Source organism: Chenopodium album, chromosome 22 (genome assembly GCF_948465745.1).
Source record: "Chenopodium album chromosome 22, dcCheAlbu1.1, whole genome shotgun sequence".
Lineage (NCBI taxonomy): Eukaryota > Viridiplantae > Streptophyta > Magnoliopsida > Caryophyllales > Amaranthaceae > Chenopodium > Chenopodium album.
This window is the reverse complement of record NC_137855.1, coordinates 33,553,808-33,571,026: the sequence shown is the minus strand read 5'-3', so window position 1 is coordinate 33,571,026 and position 17,219 is coordinate 33,553,808. Positions and strand designations below refer to the sequence as shown.

The following is a 17,219-nucleotide window of genomic DNA, read 5'->3' as shown; positions in this document are numbered from 1 at the left end:
CTAGTTTTTATATGTATGTATGAATTATGTCTTTTAATCAATTTGTTTGAAAAAACGATTCAAAACTAAGATTCAAAACTGGTGCCTTTAAGGTCATTTTGAACTAGTGCCTAATTGTTTTTTTCTACTTGTACTAATGTTATTATCCACAGCTCCGTAATATTTATTTGGGCAAACAAGCCAATCAACCATTGTAATATTTGTGGCAACAATGCTTATTAGCCACGGTAGATTGGCAAACAAGCCAATTAGCCATTGTACTATTTGTGACAACAATGCTTATTAGCCACGGTAGATTTTGTGGCAAATAATTTGATAGCTACGTTAATATTTATGGCAAGTGTATTTTTTTGCCACTAAAATTTGCTATGACATCCATTTTCCCATGGCAAATTTCTATCACGGGAGTAAATTTTAAAATTCTCGTGGCTAAATTACATAGCCACAGGAACTTTAAACTTGTGCCATGATTTTACACGTGGCACGAAGGTCAATTTGTTATAGTAATATTATATAAAACGTAAATCAATCAATAATTAAGCAATAACTTTATACTAAATAAACACCGAGAGTGACACATGTTATTTTTTGGTGCTGTTTTTTTCCCTCCAAATCATTCCTCCCTACAGACATGATACAATTTCCTCATCCTCAGCCACATATAAAACTTGGTGTTACAATATGATTCTAGTTGTCCGCAATAACATACTTGTCAACTTTCGATGCAGCAAAACTTTCGAGCTTTGTTGCACGACTTCTACAGACATGATACAACCCCTCATACTCAGAAATTAAAGGGTGACATATAAAAGTATGAAGTTGGACGGCCATATCAAGAATAGTTAGTACCAAATTCACATCATCATCCCCTCCCATGAATCCAACAAGTTCGAACACCCTCAGACTTGGTAATGTCTTGGCCTTGTATTCTATATACTCCTCCGCCCAACTATGTTCATAAAAATAAGTATTGCCCTCTTCCCGTCTCATTGGCAACAAGGTCTGCAATCCCTGCAAAATTCTAGCCTCCTCTGGTACATAAGATTTAGTCCAATCAACCTACCACCATAAACATAAAATCCATAAACAATGAGGTATGGTTAACAATTTAACACTATACATCCATGTACAAATTTAGCATTACTAGCATAACGAACAAGGCTATGGTAGGTAAGAAATTTGGTTTCGAAAGATAAGATGAAATGAATAAATACAACAATCTATCTATAAGTCTATAACAAGTAATAAGATGGATGAAACCTGCGATGTATGGTTTGTTTGTATTTTTTAAAACAAATATTTTTTATATTTATGTGATATAATTTGTTATTTTATTTGTTGTAGTATATCATTTTATATTTTTATTTTAAAATAAACCGTAAATATTCTATCATTTTAAATTTCGATAAACATCTCATAAAAAAATATTTTATATTCAATTAATTTAAACTTTTAAATTTTATTCGCTAATTTTAGTTATGTGACATTTGAATTATTAAATTTTTAAAATATTACAAATCTCTTACCTTATTTAATTGGTTATAATAAAAATTAAAATCATAAATGATAAATGGCATGTATTTAAAACGGAAGGAGTAGTAAATATGTATTGACTATTAATAATATTGGTGAAAATGTTCAAGTAAAAAAATTATTATTTTTCCTTAGAAATTTAAAGTGAGCCAAAAATAAATTTTTTTAAAAAATGCTATAAGCTCGTTCGAAAACCTGAACCCATAAACTTCTATCTAAATTTGATTGAAAATAGAATTCTAAATTAAGTTTTAAATCCTACTAAATCTAAATCTATCCAACATGGCGTGACCCTTTGAAAAAATTGAAACGCCAAGTGTTATTATCTCGTGATCTAACTAAAAGTTTATTATTTGTATTTTATTGATAATAAAAAACTAAACTAACAATTTTATACTAAAAAATGTCATCAATGAATTCGGGTGAGATGTGAGCCGTAGGATGTAGCGTGATTAAAGGCTTGAATCGGTTCTTAATTCCTATTATTCACCTTGGTTCTCACATGATCTCATTTCTATATACACTTCCATAATATACTACCTCTGTTTCTTATTATGTGCACCAAAGGGGTATTATTTGTGAGACATAAAATATTCTTTTGTTGCACATAATTATAAACGGAGGTTGTATATATACTTCCTCTGTTTTTTAATCAATGCAACACACACTTTTTCACGATATTTAAGAAATGTGGAGTTCACATGATATAATATAGTTTAAAATGTGACGAGTGGTTGTTAAGTGTGTAATTTAATGAGGCATGTGCTTTAAATAAAGAAAATAGTAAAACTTTTCCCTAAAATAATTTGCCATTTAGAATGTGTTGCAAATATTATGACAATTCAATTTTATGGAAGTGTTGCAAGAATTAAAAAACAGAAAAAGTATTAAATTGTAATAAGTTTTGATAAATGAAAAAGGAACAAGTAAAAAAAATAAATAATACAACTGTAAAAAAAAAAAAAAGTTCCACTTTTATTTGGTAAGGATCCACCAATATTTTATTATTTCTCTTTTACAACCAATCTCACATACACAATTTTTATTTATTTATTTTTATAATGAATTAACAATTAAATATATCTCTAATAACTGTACATTATCTATAACTATTACTAAAGTAAAAACCGCTGGCATCATCTTTGTACACGTGTCTTTTTTATCATTGAAAATTTTACCTCTAAAATTGCTTATGACATCATATTTTTTATTTTCTTACTAATTTTTTAATCTTTTCAAAATTATTTTCTCTTTTTATGAAAATCTATATTCAAAATTTATAAACATGAATATCCATTAACTAAAACTAAAACAAAACATGTTGTCATCATTAAGGGACATGTCAATTTCATATTAATAATTTTCCCGCCTAAACTATTTTTGACATCATCATTTTTTTTTCCACCTATATTCCAAAACTAAAAAAAAAAACATGGCTTCTTCCAAAATTAATTTATAAGATTATGTTTTTTTTTTATTCAAATATAAAATTGACAACTATTTAAACAAATAATAGGTACTTAATCCATGCAACGCACGAAACTAAACTAGTATTTTATTATAATATTCTCCTTTTGGTCCTAGACCCGATCGACTTAATTTTGAGCTGGTTTTGGGCACATTTTGGACCAAGCTCGACCGGTTTTTTTGTGGGTTTAAGAATGCGTCTTTATCCATTTTTTTTTTCACGGCCTTGCCCTTTTATGACTCAAAAAGCTCACACGGCCTGCCTATTTTGGACAGGTTAGGGCACAAAAAGATCTTGCCTAAAGCTTGGCTAGACCCAGTCCAAAAAATGGGCTGATTTTTTTGCCTCGGCCAGCCGAACACATTCCAGCCCGCCCAATGATCACCTTTAATCCAAACACTATAATTTTCCTTAAACTTAAGGCATGTTCACATTTACTTAATTTCAATTTAGTTCAGTTTAGTTGAATTCAGCTCCAATCAGTTCAGCTTAGTTCAACTCTAATCAGTTCAGTTCAGTTCAGCTTTTGATTTTCCTCTCACATAAAATATTCATTTCAGCTCAATTCAGTTCAGTTCAGTTCAGCTCCAATCAGTTCAGTTCAGTTCAGTTTAGCTCAGTAAATGTGAACAGGCCCTTAGTGACATTGCTAGTGTTGCAATTATTATGAAACCAAGGAAATATGAACCGTTATCATATTAAAGTTGTGTTTTACACGAGACTTAAATTAGTAATAATCAAAACAAAAATAAATTCATAGGATAAAATTATTTACCTCCATCTTAAATTCACACAACATTGGGCTTGCCCCTAATAATCTTGCTATACTAGGTGGGTCAACAACCGTATCATCACAATATATCAACTCCAGAAATTTTAGGTTGCTGAAGTGCGGAAGACCTTTTGCAGGAATGTTACATATAACATCTGTCTGCTAACATCAAGTATATACCGTTAAGGTTTAGAAGCTAAAACAAAATTTTTAAAAAATTCATTAAAAAAAAAAGAAACGAAAAGAAAAAGACCACATTTAAAAATCACTATTTGATTTTAACCATCTTAAATTTTTTTTTGCATTTAATTAAATTTAAAAGGAAAAAAAAAAACTATAAGTAGTTTCTACCACAACATAATGATTTTCGCTCCTGAGTGAAGCCTAACATTAAGGTATTAGAGGCCATTTTTTCCAAAGAATCCAAATTGAGCCCGAAATTACCAAAAAAGTGACAGAATTGTCCCATTTTACTTGCTAAAAATGTCTCGATACATATCATTATTTTTTTTAGTTGAAAATTACTTGCTTTAAGTTTTATCTTACATAAATATTAAAAACTCAAGCTCGAAATAGAAAAAATTAAATAAATAAAAATAAAAATGTCTTTTTTTTTTTACACAAAAACCATTATGTGATAGTAAAAGTTACTTCATCCATTCTTTCATAGGGTAAAAATACAAAATTATCCATGTGATAAAAACATGAATTAAATAATCAAATGTTAAAAATAAGGGTATATTGGGTATTTACAGAGTGAACACCAATATTTTGTTTCCTATAATGAACATGATGTAATATTTGTAAAATTTCCTTAAATGAAGTATATAATTTTTTTTTTTTTTTTGTGGTTAAAAAATTAAGATGATTATTTTCAAATAGTGCTTAGTTAAAGGTGATTATTTTCAAATTTTATAATAATAATAATAAAAATATTATTTTGACAATGCCAAGTTTTGGGTACTTGAGGTGTGCCAAAATGTTAGGTACCTCCAATCTAAAACTGAAAACTTACAATGGCTTGCATTTTGTTGAAAATAACTATAACCGTCATCAAATCTTTTTTTTTTTTCTCAAAAAAAAAAATAAAAAAATAAAAATAAAAAAAAAAAATTCCCAAAAAAAAAATAAAAAAAATAGGGTCATTATTACACTACGAGTAACACTTTGGAAAACAAAGGATGTATTAAGTTGTGAACTTAACAGCGTTAATGTGGAGGTACTAAATTAAATCTAACACCCAAATTGGTATTATTTGAAATTCAAATATATTGTTATATACACTCGAGTGCATCTTACACCCATAAATATTTATTCGCATTTTGATGATTGTTTTCATTTAATCATCAAATGAAAAAATAAAACTAACCTTGGGTTAGATAGATGTACGGTACATCCGAGTGTATATAACAAATTCTATGAAACCTAAGTACCCAAAATGACATTTTGTTTCATCAAACCATTGGTACCCAAAACAACAATTTAAAAAAAAAAAAAAAAAGAAAAGAAAAAACAAAAAAAAAAAACCTACGTACCTCTGGTAAGTGATCCATCTCAAAGAGATCTATCATGATTTCAAGGGTAAATTTGGAAAGTTGATTAGCAAAACCTGCAATTTGCTGACATATTGGAACTGTGGCACCACAACATCCTCCTGCTAAACTTAATTCAACAAGTGATGAGGGAATACTTTTGAACTCAATAGTCGGCTGACCAAAATAATCCAAATAACTAAGATTCACAGCATCAATTATAAGTTCTTCTAATGAACTACCATAGCGTATTGACAATTGTTTCAAGTTGAAAGATGTAACCTTCAACCTCACAAGTGTATCAGAGCTATGCACAAAAAGTCGTTCCAAAAGAGGGCATTCTAACAGCACAAGTTCAAGGAACTCTCCACTAACGTTAACTTCAGTCAAATGCAAAGAAGTAAGAAAACTGATGCCACTTTCAAGCAACGAGGGCTTAAGAGTGTAATAGCACTCTGTAGAGTGATAAAATGGCAACTCCAGCTCCAGGTTCTTAACTTGTTTTGACAAAGCAAATTTAACCCATCTGTCAATATCATGTACCTGGCTTTCATGAAAACCAAATCGAACTCTAAACTTATTAATAGACTGGCCACTGTGCAACCTTATTACCTGATTAACCCAATTAAGATATCTAGTTGTATGTATTGGCTGTGGATATTTATAACAGCCCCTACATTCTGGAATTATTTTATAATGGTCAAAGTCGAGATCAGTCCAGTTAGTCCACAAATACCTCCACCTTTTTGAGAGGACACTGGTTATTGCTGCCTCTTTCATCTCTAGTTGAAACAGAATGATCAGCAATATATCATCTGGCAAATCACTTATTCGATCCTTACTTTCCATATCCTCCTATAAATGATTAAATGTTTACAAAACAGAATGGTCATCAGGAAAGGTGTATTCAACTCAAAACTAACAAGAATACGACAAGATCACAATTATTAAATGTTTTAAATGTTCAACCAATCTATAAATATATAGGAATAGGGGAGAGGAAATAACATTGAGTATTAGTTATTCAGCGCTTATTTTCCTCCCTTGAAGGACCTATAATTTCCAAAACAAGTATTAAACACCCAAGTCTTTTTTTTTTAAAATGTATTTACATTGTTTTAGACACAATTCCATTGTATTTTTTTTTCTCCATCTATTAGGAAGTTACATTTTTGAAATTTCTCATATGAGCAAGGTCAGACCCATAGCACAGGTTCCCAAAATAGGAAGGGCCTCCAATACAAAAAAGCTTTCATTATAATAGGAAATTTTGTCTAACAATATCATTTACATAACCACTTTTGAAAACAACTACCATTTATTTTTATTTTTTTTTTTAAATAAAAATTACCTCAAAATGACCCGATAGTGAACTTAAAAACGTATTGACAATTGTTTCAAGCAAAGAGTGGAAGAGTGGGACCATAAAAGGGTTAAATGAGGGAGAGGGAGAGGGAGAGGGAGAGGGAGACCGAAACCGAAAATGACTTGGTTGAAAAAAGCCAAGAAGGATATGAAGTATATGGATTTGCATGAGAATGAAGTATTGGATTGTAATAGATAGAGGAGGAAGATTTATGTCGATGACTACACGGAATAATTTGGTTCATGTTCCAACTCCACTTATTAGATTAAGACTTTGATTGATTGATACCTCAAACTCACAAAAAGTTTAAGAGGCCATATCAAATTTAGTGTTTTTTTTTTTTTTTTTTTTTTTTTTTTTTTTTTTTTTTTGGCAAGAATCAACTTTTTGAAGACTTTATTTTATAAATTTCTTTTCAAAAAAACCAAATTAAATGATAATATTGTTCTACATCAACTCTGAATAAGATAATACACTTCAATTGCCCAAATCCCTTAATTTTATAAAGCCCAAAATTCATTTTTTTGAACTATATATAAACCCTTATTTTAGGATTAATTGAGAAAATAAATCAACTACAATGCGAAAATATAGACAATTTACCTACAATTATATTCGACTATCCAAATTCTATTATTTTTTTACCACAATTGATTGAAATTTTGTAAAGTAGACCTTTTCCGAAAGTAAGTAGTGCTATTCAAAATTTAAGTGACTTTAGGGTTGTTTTTTAAAGGAAAATTTAATTCTAATAATCCCACTTTTGGCCGATTCGCTATTAATAATCCCACCTTTATAAGGGATTCTCTTCTATTGGTCCCTAACGTGTTGGTAATCTATTTAGATAAGTTAAGATGCCACGTGTAATTGTATAACTGATTTAAAAAACCTGGAAAAAAAACACACCAGCCATCCCCACCGTGAAACCCTAAGCCTCAACCTAGCCCCACCAAAAACCGGCCGGCTGCCACCCTAAACCCCCTAAAACGGCCAATCGAAACCCCCCATTATCGAAAACCACCCCGCCGACCAAAAGCCATCCTCGAAATCACCCCCCAAACCCACATCTCAACCCCAAAACCACCATACCCACCACCTTGAAAACCGCCAAAAACACCCTATCGGGCTATCACCATCGAAAACCAACCAATTTCAAGCTTAACCATCTCTTTTGATTTTGAAGGTTTTTCTCTCTCTCTTTTTTTTTTTTTTTTTTTAATCCATTGAAATCAAGGCGTGGGAAAAGGGGTTTTAACCAGGGGTTTCGAGTCAGATTTCTGAGTCAATTTCAGGTTATGCCTAGAAACTAGCAAAAATAGTGAAAAACTTAATATTATAACGAAATATGAAATTTGAGTCAAATCAGGTCAAATTCGGGTTGCTTGTGTTCAGATCAGGTCGGGTTCGGGTTTCTCTCAGTAACTTTGGGTAGGATTAGGAATTGCCGGGCCTAGTTTCAGCGGTGGAATAGAGATTCCGACTGTGGGAATGGGGGTTCTAGCGGTGAGGATGGGGGAGGAGGGAATGCCCGAGATGGGTGGTCGTTGGGGGTTCGTTGGGTTTTTTTAAAAAAAATCTTTTTTTTTAAAAATATTTTTTACCAAATTTTTTTAATTTTTTTACCAATTAATTAACACATCTCTCAAATTATAAAAAAACAAAAAGTTTACCCGTTGTATAGATTACCGATCATAAGGGACCAATGAAAGAAAATCCCTACAAATGTAGGATTATTAAATAATAATTTAAAGGTAGGATTATTAACAGTGAATCAGGGATTGTTATAATCAATTTTTCCTTTTTTAAAATAAAAAAAAATATAGTACTCACTCCGTGTTTTTTTAACTGTTACACTTACTGAATCCGGCCGTGTTTTAATAAGTGTTACCTTTTCTATTTTGGCAAAAAGCTACATTAAACTATTATATCTTTCTTCTCTCATGGTCCCCACCCAAACTCACAACTACTTTTTTTTTTATTATATCTTTACTCTCAAAAAACATTACTTTTTAATAAACTATTAATCCCATCTTTTCATTACAATTTTTTAATCCTCTAACTACTCCACTTACCTCTTATTTTATTTAAGTCAATTAAATTGCCTAAACTATGTGCCGGTTAAACTGTAACACTTAAAAAAACACAGAGGGAGCAGTAGTTATTCCTAAAAGTAGTCATTTAAATGGTAATTGTTGTTAATTTTTTTTTATTTAATACAAATATATTTAATGCTAAATATCGAAAAAAAAATAATTCTACAAGTTGGTAGCACTCAGAGCAACAATACAATTAGAAGGGAATGGTCAGTGATCAAATCTTAAATTTGAAAAATTTACTAATTTCTTTTTGACATAATAAATGAAATCATCTAACCAAATAAATTGGTTTAACATATAAAAATAATTATTATATTTTATTTTAATCAAATTCATAGACTTAATAATAATTTTAAAAAAAAAAATCAGATTAAGGCCCTTTTTTATTGGGAGGAATAGAAAAGAAAGGGAAATTATGGTTCCCTATGTTTAGTTTTAAAAATTAAAGGAATTTGATTGAAAAGGATGGAAAATGGAAGGAAAAACTCCCTTTATAAAATCTTCCCTTTTCTTTAAAAGAAAATAAATCTATTAAGCTTAAATTTAGTTTTCCCTTCCCTTTCTTTCCTTTACTAATAATATCAAACCAAACATTAGATGATATTGTTTCTTTTATTTCCCTTCTCCTCCTTTCTTTTTCCTTTCCTTCATTTCCCTTTCATTCCTTTACTAATATTGAAACAAATAAAGGCTTGTTTAGCAAATTGTTGTTGGTGGTTCAATGGCGATTAGCTGGTTCACTTGGCTTGTATGATCTGGAATTAAATTGGCTATTTATAAAAGCGTTTGGTAAATTTAATTGTTACATATTAATTAGATAATTTGTGGGCCATAAGCCAACAAAAAAAAAGCTACTCATAACATGTTTTTTATTTTGGCTTAAAACCCAGCTTTTTCATTGAAAAGCCAATTACCAAACACTTTTTTTTTGGTTGTTTGACCACATAGATTCGGTTTGGTGGTAGCGTTTGAGGTAACGGTAAGCGTTTTGACCAGTCAAAACACTACTAGAAAAAATTTGAGAGTGTTTGGTAAGATAGCGATTCTAGTAGCAGTTAGTGATAGATGTAGCATTTAGGTAGCTTTTCTCAAACGTTAAAATGGTAGCGTTTAGAAGTAGCGGGTAGCGTTTGGCAAAAATTTATTACTTTTTAATAATATTTAGGAATAATTATCAAAAATAATACAAACTTTCACCCGTCCGCTAAAAACAAGTCGGACTTTCAGTTTTTTCTAAATAATACAAACTTTGTAAGGTATCCACTTTAAATAAGTTATGATCGATTAGTGACTTGATTAATAGTTACATAAGTCACTTGTCAATATTTCATTGGTTTGACAAACAAATTTGTTTTTTTTTTTTAGGGAATTAATTTGATTTTTTTTATTTAATGTTTATACTTTTTAAAAAATTTAAACTTTATTATTAAAAAAAAAAAATCAACACCAGCCACCCCCCTTTCGTCTTCCTGCTCATCCCCTTCCCAACAGCTCCTGACCCTCCGGTGATCCTCTACATGGGTCTCAACGTCCTCTCTTGCGCCGGCGACCGTATTTCCGACATCCCCATCTCTCCCCTCCCTTTCCCGACTCCTAACCACCACAAAAACATAGCCACGAATCCTCTTCCCATAGTCCCGCCCTATGAAAACCCCGAAATTTAAGTAGTGGAATTAAATCAACCATCACTACTACCAACCATATCACGAAAAACCCAAAGCAAATCGATACAAAAACAATTCTTAACCAACACAAAAATCATAGTATTCCACAAAATCGTATCTCTTTTAGACATTTTATCAAACACCTTATATGCATACCCAATCCTAGAAATTTTAAGATACAATCCAACAACAGCAGACCCAACAAACAAATCAGCGCCAAACCCGTCAATGATCGAGTGAGCATGAAGCAACATACCAACCCTTTGATCCCCAAGTGACCAAAAAGCCAAAACTGCAAAACCGTGGGTAAAATTATTAGGCCTTAGATTCAAGTTTGACGCATCTGGGTATAAACAGAAACATAAGAAGATGGCAAATAATTGAGGGGAAACCCACGAATGAGGACATTTAAGGGGTTGGAGTTGAACAAACAAGAAGATTAGCATTGTAATAACGTAGGAATTGAAAGCGTTGAGAATGATTTGAGCATGGATTTGTTTGAGTTTTATGAGTATTGTTGATTTTGAGATGAGGTTGAGGAAGGGGGAGGGTTGGGGAATAGGGATGCCGAAATTAATGTCAGCCGCCGCCGAGGAAGGGGTTGGATAGGGAGTGGTGGCTGGCTGTGGGAAGAGGAGTGATTTTTATTTTTTAATTGTTAAGTTTAAGTGTTAATTATGAGTTAATTAAATTGTTTAATGAATTAGCCAAAAAAAAAAAAGTTTACCGGTCATTTAGGTTGTAGGTAAAATATCTTATTTAAAACGGATAGCCTTCAAAGTTTGTATTGTTTAAAAAAATTGAAAGTTCGACTTATTTTTAACGGACGGGTAAAAGTTTGTACTTCGTATTATTTTTGACAAATTTTCCTAATATTTATATGAATTTTGATATATTTCAATATTGCAACCGCTACTTTTGTCAAACACTCATACTATCAACCGTTACTTTGACACCTAACCTCTACCCACTACAAATACCATAACAGCTACCCGCTACTCGACCATTAAAAACTACCCGCTACCGCTACTTTTACCAAACAGGACCATAAAAAGACCAAAAACCAAAAGCCAAAAGCTAACCAAAAAGCCACCAAAAGCCATTTACAAAACATAGCCAAAGCATAAGTAGCAAAATGTTAAAAACTATAAAGTTTAAATTCATATCAAGAATTTTGATCTCACAATTATCCGTCTAAATTTAATATGAGGACCGTAAATTGTTTAAGACGACCTACATATGAGGGCAAATGATGATAATAGATTAATCTGATCCCAGTAATCAGGACGGAAGTTCTAATCAATTGAGCAATCGATAAATTATCCTCTTGTTATAACCCAAGGTTTATGTTTGCTAATTAAATCACTAACTGCTCGCTAATCCGCTTACTGCTCACAAATCAAATAAAAAACTGACAAGTTTTAAAAAAAAAAATTTTATCAAAGGTACGCATTGGAAGCAATCTACAGAAGACATTCTAGATTTAATTTCATATTCAATTATCTCGAAAAATTCATAATTTTCGGGATATTTGATTCAATAATCTCATAATCTTGGTTATGATGTTTCATCAATCAAAGAATTTACGAACCCTAAACTTAAAGCATTGGTAATTAAATTAGGTTAGATCAAATATAAACCCTAGATTGTGAAATTAGTATGATGTTAACAACAACAAACTTACCTTAGAAGCTGCTTCAATGGAGGATACTAGATTCATCGGAGAACGTTTAGTGCGCTTTACTGGAGAACGTTGAGTAAAACGTTGAGTCCGTTTTTTTTTTTTGATTTGAGGAAAACGTTGAGTGTGCTTCAATGAAAAAACTGAGAGGGGGCGTTAAGCAGGAGGGACTTTGGGTGGGAATAGGATTTTATATCGCAAAAAATAATACCAGGGGCAGTTATTATGGTAGGAAATTATTTTGTTTTGAAAAAAAAAAAAAAAAAAAAAAAAGGAAATTCTCATTGGTAGCCTCGTATTTTTGCGTATTTTCATTGGTAGCCACTTTTTATATGAATTATCTTTGGTAGCCTCGAACTCTTAACGTTTTCACTGCCGTAACCATATTTGACATACACCGTTAAGTGGGTGTTAAAATTTCACTGAATTAATTATAATTTAATTAGCTTTTTTAAAAAAAAAAAATTAGAACATTCCTCCCACTCATTAGCCCAGCCACCTCCCTCACCTAGTCCCCTCTCCCCCTCTGTCGGCGCCACTGCTCCGACAGCCGCTGCCCTCCCCCACCCTCAGTCGTGTCCCCGTCCACCACAATTACCTGGCCTATACACCACGAATTAAGTTGTTTCCTCGTCTTTTGAAAATGAACGTTGATCACTTCTCCAAGTTGATTTCAATGCTTTTAGCGCCAAAGCTGGAGTCATTAAGGGCTCAAGTAATCAATTGGAAGGTGTTTGAATCCAATCTGACATCAGTTGATGATGAGGAAGCATCTTCTTCTTTGACTACTCTTTTACTTCATTAAAAGAGTTGGATGTTTCTACAATTGAAGATAGACCTATGACAGGCTAAAGTCGTATCACCTAATCAAAAGTATTACCTAAATCCTCTAACTAAAGTAGATAGGGAAATAGGGTCGAATCCACAGGGAAACTGGTCTTTCTACTTCTAATTAATTAATATAACCTAAATTATTAAAGTAACCAATCAATTTGTTGTTTGTAATGTGAAATTATACTACGAAGATTAAGTTTAGGGAGAAAGTCGATAATAAGAAGGCCTAGGGTCATAGGTTCACCAATAATTAATATTCCGGGATAAAACATAACAATCAACAGTTAACATCGTACAAATAACATGATTAACAGGCTCTCGCAATTTATTAACCAACATAGATCTAATAGGCTCTCGCAATTTACTAGATCTAAGTTCCTATTGAAAATAGCCTTTAATATCAAATTAACATCTGCTCGATTCATCAATTCAATATTGCTAAACATTCACAATCAAATTACATCTGCTCGATTCATAATCTAATTGCAAAGAATTAAAACAATTCAATAAGAAATTACCATGCAATATCAATAATCAACAATAACAAATTATCCCTTCATATTAATTATGGATCCCCATAAACCCTAGAATTAAACTACTCAGACATAATTAAAACTAAACAAAACATAATAATTAAACAAGTCATGGAGAAATTGAATGAATAAAATACTGAGATTAATTAAGAGAGAAATCGTACCAAGAAGGCGGAATTACAATGGAGTTTAAGGAACAAGAGAGAAAATAAGTCTAGAGAGAGAAAGTCAAAGTAGTGAGAGAAGGAATTAAAAACTAGAGTAAGAGAAGTGAAAAGAAGGTATCTAATCTTGCCTCATAAAATCACATTAATACTAAGCAAGCTTATTCGCTAAACAAAACTGATCGGAAATAAACAACTCCTAAGCACTACTCGCGCCCGGTCGGGCAGTGGCTCGCCCGACCGGGCCCATCCATTTTCTACTCAGGTGTCTTCTCGCGCCCGGCCGGGCGCGTGCTCCGGGCGCTGGCTTCCTCGTGTGTTGCTTCGCCCCGCCCGGCCGGGCGCGCCTTCGGGCGACCCTCTAGTGGTCTGGGAGAGGCTTTTTAGCCTCGGGCTTCTACCTTTGGGCCTCCGAACTTGGCCCAAGTGCCATCAAACTGAGCCCTTAGTCACCGATTGATACCTTCGATCGGTCTTGGGCTATCGAACGTGGTCGCGGTCTCCCAACACTTGTAGATGCTCCTCGAAAACCCGGGAAAATGCTCCAAGTACGCAAATTCCTACAAAACTCAAGCAAAACTACCAAAGCACTGGAAAACACAAATTAGTAATAAAAGTGGCTCGAAAGAGCCATAAACACTACTAATTACGACCAAGGGACGGGGGTAAAAATATATATAAAATGAACACATCAAACTCCCCCAAGCCAAACCTTTGCTTGTCCCTAAGCAAAGAGCTCCTCAATGAACAATAAAACATGCCTCACCCCAATATAAAAATCAAGCACAAACGATTCAAAGCAAATCAAGTGAGCATGCTTCAAAATCAACCAATCTTATTCATCTAATCACCCTTCCTCCCCAACAATTGTCAAGTAGAGAAAACCACAAGAGCATATAGAATTCAAGACTAGTGCTCACACACTCAACTCTCATTTATGTGGCGAGTAAAAGATGTACTCGATCGCTCTCCACCCCAACCCCTTTAATGTGAACAATGCCCTCCCAAACTCACAACACTCGTGTGTTTAAAAAGACATACACTCAACCTAATAATCGACTCGGAATATGTCAAGTCATAACTTGCATTGATAAACAACACTTTCACATTTACACAACTCTATGCACAAGGTCAAAAGGTCTTTAAAGCTTGTAATGTAAGGCCAGGGTGAAAGGGTAGGATAAATTTGGGAATATGTGAGAGAAAAGCCTTGCTAAAAGGGAGCCATATCCTAATAAACCCATGACCAAATATAATGATCATACACATCTCCAACAAAACTAACTCCAACACAAATCCACCAATTATACTCCAATCATAAAACCAACCCAATACTTACAAAATTTCACTCATAAAAATATGATAATATAAACTAGAGTGAATAAACAAACTCTAAACTCAAACTCAAATATTTACAATGAAACTCAATTTTTTTTTCTTTCTTTTCTTTTGATAAACCTTCACTTAGATAATTTGAACATGAAACATTTTTTTTTTTCTTTTTGCTCTTTTTTTTTTCCTTTTTTTCTTTTTTTTTCCTCTAGAAGTTCACTTTTCTTTTTTTTATTTTTTTATTTTCTCACTTTTTTTTTCTTTGAACTTCTCTTTTTTTTTTTTTTTTCTTTTCCATCACACTTTTTTTTTCTCAAATATATACACAATACAACTCATCAAAAAAAAAATATGATCAAGAACAAATAACTTCTCAAACCCACCCAAATTGTGCAAATAATGTGCACACTACAAACTCCCTCACCTCACTCACTAATAGCTCCCCCAAGCCAAGCTTGGGACTAGTAACCAATGGGGCAAACATGGCTTGTAATGTGGCTAAAAACAATAAAAGGGCACAAGCAACAACATGGGTAGCAAGAAGGGAACAAATGTACCTAAATAAATCTGAAGGCTACCTAAAAGAACAATTGCCTTCGTCCTCCACATGTGCATAATAGTGAGTTACGAAACATTACTCATCGTTGCAAATCAATACTCAAATTCATTGACATACCAGGAACTAATCACACATTCCTAACCAAATCAACTAGTCAAGCACTATATTCACATGTAGTTGGGCAAAATTGACGCAAGTTTAGGAATCCAAGTAATTAAACTTCAAATCATTATCAACAAATCCACAATGCTCAAAATCAAATACCAGGAATCAAAACAATTTTTCCTCAAGTATGGGGCACATGAAAACATGATTTACAGTTCATTGGTTCGTATTTTTTTATTTTTTGATTTTTCAATTTTTTTTGTATTGTTCAAATAAGGAAAGCAATAAACTAATCTAAAAAGCAATAAATCTAAACTAACAAAACACACAAAAAATAAACAAAAATAAAGAAAAAGGAAGAAGAAATATATACCAAATCCAAAAATCTCCCCCAAGCCAAGATCAGACAATGTCCTCATTGGCTCGAGACTAGCCCAGCTGGCTACTCATCCTCATCCTGGTCCATCCGTGTGGACCCACCTGCTCCACCACTGGAACCTGCACCAAAGGAGCTACCACCAAAATAGTTAGCATGAAAACTCCCCCCGCCGGTCCCCCAAAAGGTATGTCCTGGCCGTACCCATGGAACGAAGAATAGTCCGTGTAAATACCATGGGCAGTGGGATCCCTATCGTATCCCTGAGGTGGAGGCTGGAACCAGTCTGGGTAAACAGCATCGTCGGGAATGTTGCCCCGACGAGCATAATCATCATAAATGGGGTAGAGTCCCCTACCCTGGTTCCTCTCTAGGTAGCCTAGCCTATGGTCGATAGAACCAAGCATCTGTCTCATCTCGGTCTGGTTTTGTTCTATACGACCTATGGCCTGGCCTATACTCTGCAAATCCCAAACTGGGTCAAAGTCACCGTGAGGGACGGAATAGGACTGTCGGGGTGGTGAGGGTGGCTGTGGAATAGGCTCAACTACTGGCTGTGGCTGGGCCTGGGCCTGGGCCTGCTGTGGATCCTGTCCCATAGCATGGGCAACTAACAGGGCAAGTGTAAGACTCTTGCCCTGGGGGAAAGGCGGTCAGGTCGGGGTTGGGCAAAGGAAAAATGGGTAAGGGTTGTTCAGTCCTTGTCCTAATGCACCAATGGGTGACCTGGCTCCCGTCTACCCTCAACCACCCAAGCTCCTCAAGGTACCTAGAGGTAATGTAGGTGTCGGGTCCCATGTTAGTCATGCGGTGGGGTCCACTCTCTACAAAGTCGGCCTTCTTGATGGCTATCCTAGTGATAATGCCACCAAGCTATGGGGGTAGTGGCCTGGTTGCTGGCCGTAGCGTGCCTACCTAGGTGATGGATAATATACCTAGCTATGTTCAATTTCCCGAACCCAAACATATAATGGCCAATTACAGCTAATTCATTGGTCTGACAGTTATGGGGTTTGTTCCTACCTAGGAAACAGACACCGGCAAATCTTTGCCACATTTTAGGGACGGGGTGGTGAATCGGCCTAGCACTAGCATGTTGTGCAGAAACATGTGGAATACCAGTTAAAGCAAAATAAACATCATCCATTTTAAACTCAGCATTCCATTGCCTATCCAAATCAGGTTCCAATTCAAACAATTTACA

The 17,219-nt window shown here is 33.6% G+C and overlaps 1 protein-coding gene across 1 annotated transcript; it reads right to left on the bottom strand.

Moving 5' to 3' along the window:
* Nucleotides 1-536: 536 nt before the first annotated feature.
* On the bottom strand, nucleotides 537-12,266 carry LOC145604699 (F-box/FBD/LRR-repeat protein At1g13570-like). The gene is made up of 4 exons (XM_081660615.1): nucleotides 12,116-12,266; nucleotides 5,309-6,160; nucleotides 3,777-3,932; nucleotides 537-1,059 (listed from the first exon to the last, which is right to left on the bottom strand). Exons 1-4 carry the CDS (start codon nucleotides 12,149-12,151, stop codon nucleotides 688-690), a joined length of 1,416 nt encoding a protein of 471 aa, XP_081516741.1. The 5' UTR covers nucleotides 12,152-12,266; the 3' UTR covers nucleotides 537-687.
* Nucleotides 12,267-17,219: the final 4,953 nt, after the last annotated feature.

Excerpts from the sequence above, each read along its gene's own strand:
- LOC145604699 (XM_081660615.1), bottom strand. The coding sequence starts at position 12,151 with ATGAATCTAGTATCCTCCATTGAAGCAGCTTCTAAG. Across the intron at positions 3,933-5,308 it reads AGATGGATCACTTACCAGAG|ACAGATGTTATATGTAACAT; the intron begins GTACGTAGGTTT and ends TGATGTTAGCAG. Across the intron at positions 1,060-3,776 it reads TGTGTGAATTTAAGATGGAG|GTTGATTGGACTAAATCTTA; the intron begins GTAAATAATTTT and ends TTATGGTGGTAG.